This window comes from Furipterus horrens, unplaced genomic scaffold (assembly GCF_987537825.1).
Source record: "Furipterus horrens unplaced genomic scaffold, mFurHor1.1.pri manual_scaffold_2, whole genome shotgun sequence".
Classification (NCBI taxonomy): domain Eukaryota; kingdom Metazoa; phylum Chordata; class Mammalia; order Chiroptera; family Furipteridae; genus Furipterus; species Furipterus horrens.
The window spans coordinates 9,939,090-9,950,180 of record NW_028327172.1 but is presented as its reverse complement, the minus strand read 5'-3'; the positions used below and the strand labels follow the sequence as shown (position 1 = coordinate 9,950,180).

Below are 11,091 nucleotides of genomic sequence, written 5' to 3'. Positions count from 1 at the left end.
CCCTCTTTCCACACTCCTCCCAGATTAGAGAATCCCAGGACAGACCTGGAGTAGAAGATGCTTTAGAAATCTCACCCAAACTTGACTTAAAAGATACCCCACATTTCTGTGTCTTAGAGCAGGTGGGCCCTGACCGGTGTGGCTCAGTGGGTTGGGTGTCGTCCCACAAAGTAAAAGGTTGCCCATTCGATTCCCGGTCAGGGCACATGCCTGGGTTGCGGGTTTGGTCCCTGGTCAGGGCGCACGGAAGGTCACTGATCGATCCTTCTCTCATCAATGTTTCTCTCCCTCTTTCTCCCTCCTTCTCCTCTCTCTGTAAATAAATAAATAGGCAGCAGAGAGCAATGGGGAAAAAACTGCGACAACTGTAATAGAACAACAATAAAAAAAAAAAAAGAGAGAAATTTAAATAAATACATCAATGCAGGTGGTTTTCCAGCTCAGAACCATTGTGCCCAGAAAGTTCTTCCTTTGGGTTAAGTTCATCCCTCCAATTCTGGTTGCAGTTGTGGCTTGTTTTTGTTTTCCCACCGCTCGTTAGAGACGAACCGTGGAGCTGATCACACTGTCCTGCTAACAATCCCGTCCGGCTGTATCGGCCATTTGGAGAATGTTGTGCTGATAAGAACAGCCCACGAAAAACACAAAACCAAAAAGCAGCCAGCGTTGCTCTGAGGCAGGAGGTGTGGACCTGCCTATCCGCTGACATATTCTGCGCCTCCAGTGCCTCACCTATACAGTGGGGACATTACCCTGCGCATGTGCCGAAGGCCCCTCCAGTCAGGGTGGCCTAGTCCCTCATGGACCCACAACATTTGGGGTTACCCAAGGCTTGAGGTCATCAGTTCATGGGAAGTAGGATGACACCTTTTATTAGACAGCAGCTAAATTCCCAGCCTCCTCTTCTCCTGATGAAACCACTCCATCCCCTCCATGAACACTGAGCCACACTTCACAGTTCATCTGCGACTTTCATGGCTGGACAAGCCCATGATTTCCATGACTTCCCTGGACTGGAGGCGGGAGGGGCCCCTCCGCCCAGTCTGAAGCCTGGTCCTCAGGAGGGGGCCACCTAATGAGATTGCAAGTGATTTGGAAACCATGTAGTCAGATTTCCAGGATGGTGATCAGATTCTTCACTCAGTAAAAAACAAAAGGCTTAGCATCAAAATCTACATGTTTATCAGCAGCCTGGCTGATTTGTCATGTAATCAGCGAGTCACCCAATCTCAAGTGACTCCCTCCCTGTGCCCTGCCTCCCAGCCCTGCCCCCACTCCCCTTCGCCCCCAGATGCCTGGGCTCAGGGGGATTCTGGTTGGCTGCTGGGCTCATTTCCTGTGGGCTGGCCTGGAAGGCGACCTCTAAGATGGAGCAACTATTAAGACCAGGATCTCCCCATCAGAGAACACTGGAGAGCTGGCCTGTGACTCTGCCAACCGAAACTGCTTGGCTCTGGGGCAGAGAAGGGGAGTGGGGAAGCACACCTGTGGCCAGGTGAACCTGGAACTGGGTCCACACATGCCACATAAAACACACACAACTAATGACTAACAACTGAAGAAGAAGAAAAAACGAAAGAGAAAAACTAAGCGGGGAATGCGCCGCCAAGGGCTCCGGCCCCGGTCCATACGGTGTGTCCGCCCATCACGCCCGCAGTGGGGCCGAACCAGAGTTAGGAGGGCCGGTGCTCCCCGAACTGCAGGGTGTGCTCTTCGGCGTTCTTATTGAACAGCTCCGGGTCCTTCGTTAGCAGGTCAGCAAGCTCCAGGTGAAGGGGCTCCCGCAGCTCCGGGTTGCTCACCAGCGTGTTGAGGGCCTCCAAGACTGGGGAGAGAGGCCAGGTCAGGACATGAGGGCGGAGAGAAAAATCCTGCGCAGGGGCCGATGAATGCCCAGTCCCAGATCCCCCTGAAATTCTATGCTCACTCCTTGGGAGACCCCCAAGCAGGCTCCATCTCTCAGGATGTCTCTACAACCAAATCAAATGCCCCTCACAGCCCTGGCTGATGATGCCAAGGGCCCTCACTGCTTCTACCAGTGGCTTTCAAGCTATCTTCCATGGTGAGACATTGGGGTGTCTGGGGCCCTCTCTCTTTTCAATAAGAACCACTCATTTTCCTGCTTGATATTAGGATTCCAAACAAACTTAATTTGAGAAAAAGGGTTCTGAGGCTAAAGGCTGGAAACCACTTCTGTTCGGTGACTCCTGATCTTTCCCAGAGGCCTTTGGGAACCTGGGGAAGGCAGGGCAGGCTTCCCAGGCACGTGCACATGCTCACAAACGTGCAGTTCTGAGATCAGAGCGCTTCGCAGACCCCTCGAAGGTCATCCAAGGAGCACTCCCCACCCCATCCGCCACCCCAGGATCCTAGCTGCTGGGGTGAAAAACTCCAGAGCTGGTCCAGAGGCACTCTGACGTAACCCACTAGCCACAGGTGGCTGTCTACATTTAAATGAATTAACTACAATTAGGAACTCAGTTCCTCAGTCGCACGGGCCACATTTCAGGTGTCCAATAGCCACACGTGGCTAGGGACTATGGAGGTGGGCCGTGCAGCCCCACAGCATGTCCATCACGGCACAGAGTCCCGCTGGACAGCGCCGCTCCCGTCAGCCAAGCCGGGTTCGCGCCCCGGCGCCGCCACCGCCACCGCCAGCTGCATGACGGTAGCAGGTGCTTCACCCCTGTGTCTCAGGGGGCTCATCTACTACATGGGGCGCATGATCGCACTACCTGGTGTGGTCCGGTTGCTCAGGGTAAAGCCGTAATTGCTTAATTAAGTGACGTGGATTCTCATCACTGGGCCAATGCCCTCAACTGTCGCTTAGGACACTGAGCCCTGAAAAGGGGCGGAGACTTCACCAATATCCACAGATGGAGCAACGGCCTTCTTATTGCAGCCCTACCCTCCACCACCCAGAGGCTCCTCTCTCCCGTGACCCACAGGCTGTCACCCCTACCCAGGTATAAGACCCGAGGCAGGAGCAGGTATCTCAGGACGCGTCCCCTCTATCTGACGACCCAGACTCCGCTGAGACCCATACATTTTACCTCCTTTCTTTCGAACTTTTCTAACTCAAAATCAGTCCTGGAAACCCCTCCTGCATCGGCCCCTCCCTGCAAGCACAGCCCTGCCCACCTTGGTAGGTCTTGGTGTACGGCTTCCAGTTCTCTTTGCTGATGATGGGAAGGCACACCTGGCCTTCGCTGTCCACGTTGGGGTGGTAGATCGGGGTTGTGAATGTCACCGTGGGGGGCCATAACGGATACTCCTTGGGGAACCTGACGCACAGTCTGAAGGCCCTGAGGTTGTAGGGCGGCGTCTCCTGTAGAAGAAAAGGGGTAAAGCTCTGTTCCAAGGCAGGGCTGCTCTCCAAAGATCATTTTCCTCCTGGAGACTTCTGGTGTCCCCCTTCCCTGCCCCAACCCCAGGGTCCCAGACCTCCTCCACTCCACACCTAAAAAGAATCGTGACCGGCACCTGTATTCACGGACTAGTGGGAGAATGGAATCACGAAAGAACACTGGCTGGGGGGTGGGGGGTGTCCCAAAAGTCTGATCCTGGCTTTTGCTCTGTGACCCAGGCCAGGGCCTTCCATCTCTAGGCCTCAGTTTCCTCATTTGAAAAATGGGTACAGTTTGACTAGATGAGCTCTAAGGACTACCTCAGCTTTTTTTTTAATTGATAAATTCACTTTTGCCTAGTTTTACTGAGAAATAATTGACATACATCACTGTACAAGTTTAAGGCCTACGGCATGATGGTTTGATTTACATACATTGTGAAATAATTACCACCATGGGTTCAGCTAACACCCATCTTCTCATAGAGATACAATAAAAGGAAAAGAAATTTTTTTCTCCTTGTGATGAGAACTCTTTAGGATTTATTCCCTGAACAACGTTCCTGTATATCATCCAGCCGTGTTAACGACAGACATCACGTTGGACATGACATCCCTAATGCTTATTTCTATCTTATAGCTGGAAATTTGTACATTTTGACCACTTTCCTTCAGTTCCCCCTCCTTCTACCTTCTGCCGCGGGTAACCCACGTCTGATCTCTTTTTCTGGGAGTTCAGGGTTATTTCATTGTTTGTTTTTAGATTCCTCATGTAAGTGAGATCATACACTATTTGTCTTTACCAGCCTGCCTGCAAGGCCCATCTATGGAAGAGGAGAACACATATCCTCCTCTGTTAGCAAATACAGGAGAACACCAACCAGTATTGGGGGCAAGAAAATGGGGAAAGCGAAGAAACCGTAAGAACTCCTGGGACTGGGGATGTAACACAGGGCAGCCACTGCAGAAACTGTATGATGGTTCCTCAGAAAAATCACACAGAATTACCATATGACCCAGCAATTCCATTTCTGGGTCTATACTCAAAAGAATTGAAAGCAGGGACTCCAACAGGTATCAGGACACCCACGCTCACAGCGGCCTGATTCACAACAGCAAACGGCTGAAACAACCCATCCATCTACGAATCAATGCATCTATGGCATGTGCACACAGCAGCATGTCATTCAGCTTTAAAAAGGGAGTGAATTCTGAGACATGCCACACCACGGATGAACTCTGAAGACATTATGGTGAGTGAAATAAGCCCGACCAAAAAAAAAAAACAAACAAACAAATTTTGAACGATTCTCCTTTTTTGTGAGGTACCCAGAATAGTTAAATTCACACACATAAACTGGAGAATTAGTTCTGAAGGCCTAGATTCGGGAAGAAGGGATGGAGTTAAGTGTTTCATGGGGACAGAGTTTTGGGAAGATGACAGAGCTCTGGAGGGGGATGGTGGGGATGTTACACAAGAATGGGTGTGTGCTGAGTGGCACCAAACCGAAAACATAAAAATGGTTATGATGGTAAATGCTGTCAGGTGCATTTTACCACGATTTAAAAAACATCAAGAATGCAGCAGGGGCTGCAGCGACCAACGGCTGGAGGCTGCTAAGAGGACCCAGTAGGAAACCTCCAGAGTTTGAGCACCTACTCTATGCTGCCCTGTGCTAAGGGCATGAAACACATTAGCCCGTACAGCAGAGTGTAGGGGTTACATGGACTTCGGAGCCATGCCACCTGGATTTGAATGTTGGCTCTGCTACTCGCTAGCTGTGTGACCTTAGGCCAGTAACTTAATCTCTCTGTGCTTCCATATGGGAATAATAATACAGTTCTTCGTGGGGCTTATGTGAGGGCTAAATGAGTTAATTTATGCTAAGGGCTTAGGACAGGGCCTGGCCCATGGCAAACACTATGTATGTGTCAGCTATTACAACGAAGTATTACAAAAACTCATGACTGTCAGCATCTCTATTTCCAGATGAGGAAACTCAAGCTCACTGCCCATAAGTAAGCTGCCCAGGGCCACAGTGGCAGTGCTGGGATGGGAACCCAACGCTGCTGACTCTGTGTCTCCACCCAAGAACACTACTCTACACCCGGAGAGAGGAACCCTAGAATGCGGTTGACCTCAGCACAGAGCTGGTGCCCAGTCCAGGCTGGTGCCAAGCTCCAGACCTTTTCAGGAACTTAGTACATGAGCAGACAGGACGAAGAGAGCCAGAACGACATCCATACTTAAGCACAGTCAAGGTTTTAAGAGAGCTCCTCTTCCTTGGCAAAACGCAAAACAGAAGCCAGTGGTCTTGGGAGGGTCTGAAATAAGAGATGGGGCAACTCCCGAGCTGATGAAATGTCTCAGCCTCTAAGTTCTTGATAACAAGAAGGGGTTGGGACCGGGGAGGCAGAGACAAGGCCAAGGGTGAGGCCTCCCAGAAGGCTAAATGACTGGCATCTTATCTGTGAACTTCAAAATCTGAACAGCACTCCTCCAATATAATTAAAGGACATCTTTCTGTCCATTATCCCTGACCTCTTCAGGATATCGGATGTGTTACAGAAACAGGGGAGTCCAAAAACAAACCCCTGAGTTTACGGCTGGGGGATGGGGAAAAGGAAGCAGCTTTCAGGATGCCCTTGCATGCCTGGGGCTAGTGGCTGGAAACATTGTTGCACAAAGATCCGCTTTACTTCCAAGGCTCAGGAAGATGGGAGGGATCTTGGACTGTGGGCTGGTAGGGAAGAAGCCTAGAGAACCTGCGTAGGGTTCAGTGAATGGTTAGCACTGTTTGCAACACCCACTGCCTCACAGGACGCAGTCAGGGAGAGAGAAGCAGCTGCGGACATTTTAGCTCTAGCTCTCTCTGGCTCTCTGGGGCTCTCTCTGGCCCTGGCTCTCATGGGCGCCCTCCATGTGGCTTGGAAGAGCAGGGCTCTCCAGGCTGCTTAAAGAAGAAGCTCTCGCCATGTGGTTTAGAGAAGGAGAGGAGATCTGCGCGGTTTGCAGGAAGAAGGCAGTTTACAAGGAAGCTGAGAATCCAGGCGGTCCTGCATTGAGAGCTGGAGGGCACCACAGCACAGAAAGGACCTCCCCAATCAGAACTGAGTGATTGGCAGCTATTGGTAAAGCTGAACTGTGCCTAGGAAGTAGGGAAACGGTGTTTCTGACTTTCCTAAGACTGGCCAGGTCTGGGAAGCGGAGGCAGGACTGTGTGTAAATAAATAATTCGTTCTCTTTTCACCAAACTCTGGTATTGAGGGTTATAATTCTGGCGGCGGGCAATCGGGCCTCTAACTAAACAGCCCGTGGGTTCTGTTTCAGTCCGAGCAGCCCAGGGGTTCTGTTACAGGTGGAATGTGCTTTATTTTGACAAACCTTTTACCGATGCCTCTTGTGAATAACATGTCAGTTTCACCGAGGGTCTTGATGTAACAGATGCCTGGAGAACACTTTGAGGTTGGCATAATTTGGAAAACTACTCTTTAGCCTCTACCAACCGTGAGAAACAGGAAGTTTATCCCTATCCCTGGACAAAGGTCCAAGAAATCTTTTTTTTTTTTCTTTTTTTAAGATTTTATTTATTTTTAGAGAGAGGGGAAGGGAAGGAGAAAGAGAGGAAGAGAAACACCAACCTGAAAGAGGAACGCTGATCGATTGCTTCTTATACGCAGCCCGACTGGGGAACCAAACCCAAAACGCAGGCATGTTTCCTGACTGGGAACCAAACTGGTGACCTTTCACTTTGCAGGACGATGCCCAACCAAGTGAACTGTACCATTCAGGGTTTGGCTTTGTTTAAGAATAAAATCTTACCATTTGCGACAGCATGGATGAGTGAGAAGGTATTAAGCTAAGGGAAATAAGTCAGAGAAAGACAAGTACCATATGATTTCACTTACATGTGGGATCAAAAGACTAACACAAACAAAATTGAAACACTCACAGATACAGAAAATAGACTGGTGGTTGCCAGAGGGGACGGGGGTTGGGGGATGGGTGATAAAGGTGAAGGGATTGAGAGTTACAGATTTGTGGTTACAGAACAGTCCCAGGGATGTGAAGGACAGCAGAGGGAATATAATCAATATTATTGTAATAACTATGTACGGGGCCAGGCGGGCACTGGAAGTATCAGGGGGACGCTTTGTAAAGTCTATGTCTATCCACTATGCTGTACACCTGAAACTAATACAGAATAATATTGCATGTAAACTCTAATTGAAAAAAATAAATTTTAAAAACAAATAAATTTAGCTACAAAAAAGAGACTTTTTTTTTTTTTTTTTTTTGGATGCTGTTTATCTGCTGAAGTTTCTGTGGTGGGCTTGATGGCTAACGGTTTGAAGAAAGGGTCTCCTCCTAAGTCCAACATTCTTTTCGCTTCTGCCTCAAACTCGGAAGCAATCCACCCAGAGGAAGACCCCTCTACCAATGAGAGAGGAAGTGAAAACAGGGCTCGAAGGCAGAGAAAATTCTTGCCCATTCCTCCCCATCCTGCCCAGGCTCCCGGCCTAAGTCACCCATCCCACGGGCACTCACGGGCAGGAGGAGGGCATGCCACACCAGGATGTCGGTGTCATCGCTGAACAAGTTCTGCAGGTACCGGGGAAGGGCCTTCTGAAGATCCTCCAGCTCCTGAGGGGCAGAGCGAGGGGGCAGTGAGCCTAGTCACCCCTACTCCCGCTGCCTGCCCTGCCCCAGCACAAGCTGCCCTACGCCCCAAAGTCAGGGCCCCCATTCACTGAGCACTGAGTATGCGTCAGGCCCGGTGCTAAGTGCTTAAAGTAACTTCTCCGGTGTGAGCCTCACACGGCTCTGAAGGTGCTGGACAAGGGGGAGATGAAGGTCACTGCTTCCAGATGCTACACCTGGGGAGTCAACTCTCTCAGGAGTCTTTTCTCCTGAAAGTGTCCTCTAGTCCTTTTCCTAGAGAGTCACAAGGTCCTTACACCCTCCCTCCCTCCCTCCCTCCATAGCATCCACTGAGTGTCCAGCATCGCCCTGTGCCTGTCAGACTCCTCCCTCCCAGGGGAAGGGAAGGGAAGCGACTGGGACGGATCATAGCAACGCAGCGGTCTGTACAACAAGCCGAGAAATAAGGGGACAGGAGGGACTCACCGTCCTAGAAATGTGGCCCAATCACCTGGACACCACTGAATTCTCCCAACAGCCCTTTCCAGAGCATCCTCTACTAACATCTGACCAAAACAGGGCCCAGCCTTCGAGAACTTTACTGAAGTAACGGAGGAACCAAGGGTGTGATTATGTGGCCAATGGGTGGAGACATACATGATGGGGAAGGAGAGGGGACAGCAGGAAGACTTCACAGAAGGTGACACTGAGCTGGGCCATGCAGAATAAAAGGAGCCCACCCTGCAGAGGAGGGGAGAGGCACAAGGCAGAGGGCCCAGTCAGAGCAAACGTGTACGTGTGTCTCATGCAAGGTTAGTAGCTGCTACAGGAAAAGGGTCCCATGGTCAAATGCATTGGGAAACACTATGCACATAGGCTAAACACAATTCTCTATGGCAGGTTTTTCCAAGTCTTTAATACGCTATTGTGCATCACGAATCTCCAAGATGTGAGCCCACAGCATGCGGTACTTCTCAAATGTAGTTGACCAAGGAACCTCTCCCTTTCAGGGTCTATGCTGTAGGACAACAGACCTTTTTTTTGGGGGGGGGGGGTGCAATTTAAAGATTCAAAGACATTCAAGGGCAGGTCATATCCTCTGAAACACAGAATGGGTATAAACCATTAGTTCTATACTAAGGGCAACTTTAGCGCCCCCCCCCCCCCGCCCCGCCAACCAGGGGGACACTTGGCAATGTCTACAACCAATTTTGGTTGTCACAAATGAGGGATGCTACTGGCATTTAGAGGGTAGAGGCCAGGGTTGCTCATGAACATCCTACAAAAAATTATCTGGCCCAAAATGCCGATGGCGACAAGGTTGAGAGATCCTAGTGTAAACAAAGGCAGAGAGAAAGCTTCTCACAGCCCATTCACAGCTGGGGAGGGGTCCCTTAACACTGTGAACCACCTGAACTTTATCTGCCCACCAATATATAAGCACACCCCTGTTCCCATTTCCTAGGTTTCAGTCCATACTCCATCTCTATTCACGCCAACAAACTGCTTCTGCCCTGAGTCTATGACCCTCATTTGTCTTTTATCCCAAACTAGAAGCATCTGCTACTTTCCAAGTTCTGGCAGCGACGAAGGCCAAGGCTGAAGGGAGAAGCTGTGGCAGACATTTCCCCGACTTACTACAACTGGGCACACTTGGACTACAGGTGGGTTCTGCCAAAACTTTCCCCCAGCCTGAGACTGTGGAAACCCAAGCAAGCACACACAGCTTTTTCCTAAGGTCTGTTAGGAAATCACCTGATTCAGACGAACAGAAAATGAAAGTAGAGAGGTCACTGAAAGAACCTGCAGGCAGGAAGCCCATTCACCTGGAATCCAATCCCAGGCTCCTAACTCTCTGCTGGGTGACCCTGACAGTGTTCCCCCCGACCCCCAATTTCCTCCTCTGTAAAATGGGCGTTTGTGACTTAGCTCACAGGGATCTGCAAGAATTAGATGAAATAACTACTGTAAATTGCTTGGCACTTAATGGTGCCAGTGGGATCAATAGCAAATACAGCTCCTTGCTCTTTCCCACTTGGCTGGAAAGACCTTCTGCCCCGTTTTGCTGCCAACCTCCAATTCTGGGCTGCGTCTGCCCCAGGTGCCCCAATCTGGGACCATATTCTTCTCAGAAGCTGAAGGTAACAGGCATCTCCTGTCACCCCCCTGAAACCTGTCTCCCCACTCTACACATTGAAGGGACACTCTGAGAGAGTCAGAGTCTGGGGGTGTCAGACCCACTTCACCAGGATTGCTCTTCCTTCCCCATCTATCTCCTGGCTCCACCCCAGTCCTGAAAACACCCCGGATTTTCCACCTCCTGGGGAAAGCTGAGCAAGGGGAGGATTTTTGTTCATCTCTGAACAGGAGCTAGCACACAGTAGGCATTCAACATTTGTACATCAAACGAATGCATGACACCTACTCCAGGATACTTTCGAGGTCCCCCTTGGCATCTTTTTCTCCCCAGAATAGCCAGAGAACATTGCTCCAGACTCCTACTCAGGATCCCAGACTTCTCCTCGGAACTCTAGTGCCAAATTAGAGGGCGGGTCCTGGGCTATTCCAAAGCAAGGACCTTGTCCTGTAGTATCTCTGTTCATAACCCACCCGACCCCACCTGGCTCCTGGAACCCTTCAGCACCTGAGAGGCGAGTCACTGTTATCACAAGTTTCTGGCAGGTGAAAAGAAACCGAAACCAGTCGGAGGGAGCCGGCGCATCCCCATCTTCATTACAGCTCAGGGAGCCGGCGACATCTCCGCACGACATGCCCCTCGGCACCCCCAAAACTCCAGCTCTGGCCCCTCTCGCAGATCCACGCTTCCTCTGGGATAGGAAGGGGATAACAGGGTTCAGCCAACCCCGAACCCGGACAAACAAATGCGCGCGGAGAGCCCTGGGGAAGGATGGAGAGAGGAGGGACTGGGGAGGGCGAGGGGATCCGTGAGAAAGGGGGTCAGTCTACACGCCGTTACCTTCGCCACCCGCTTCCTCGCCGTCATCTCGGGGCCAAGTTGAGCGCTCCGGCGACTCCAGCGACACCGTTTACTGGCCGGCCACCCGGGCGCGCCCCGCCCCCGGGGACCCCACCTCCGGAAGCC

At 50.9% G+C, this 11,091-nt stretch overlaps 1 protein-coding gene across 2 annotated transcripts; it reads right to left on the bottom strand.

Annotated features, from left to right (window-relative positions):
- Positions 1-345: 345 nt before the first annotated feature.
- UBE2L6 (ubiquitin conjugating enzyme E2 L6) lies at positions 346-11,091 on the bottom strand. Of its 2 annotated transcripts, XM_090261148.1 has the most exons (4): positions 10,966-11,088; positions 7,896-7,991; positions 3,142-3,328; positions 346-1,825 (listed from the first exon to the last, which is right to left on the bottom strand). In XM_090261148.1, the coding sequence occupies exons 1-4, from the start codon at positions 10,990-10,992 to the stop codon at positions 1,674-1,676; spliced, it is 462 nt and encodes a 153-aa protein (XP_090117274.1). In that variant the 5' UTR covers positions 10,993-11,088; the 3' UTR covers positions 346-1,673. The 2 variants fall into 2 exon arrangements, with proteins under 2 accessions (XP_090117274.1, XP_090117283.1); XM_090261157.1 differs by lacking the exon at positions 7,896-7,991 and having other exon boundaries at positions 10,966-11,091.

Excerpts from the sequence above, each read along its gene's own strand:
- UBE2L6 (XM_090261148.1), bottom strand. The coding sequence starts at position 10,992 with ATGACGGCGAGGAAGCGGGTGGCGAAG. Across the intron at positions 3,329-7,895 it reads GGCATGCCCTCCTCCTGCCC|GAGACGCCGCCCTACAACCT; the intron begins GTGAGTGCCCGT and ends TTTCTTCTACAG. Across the intron at positions 1,826-3,141 it reads GTACACCAAGACCTACCAAG|TCTTGGAGGCCCTCAACACG; the intron begins GTGGGCAGGGCT and ends CTCTCTCCCCAG.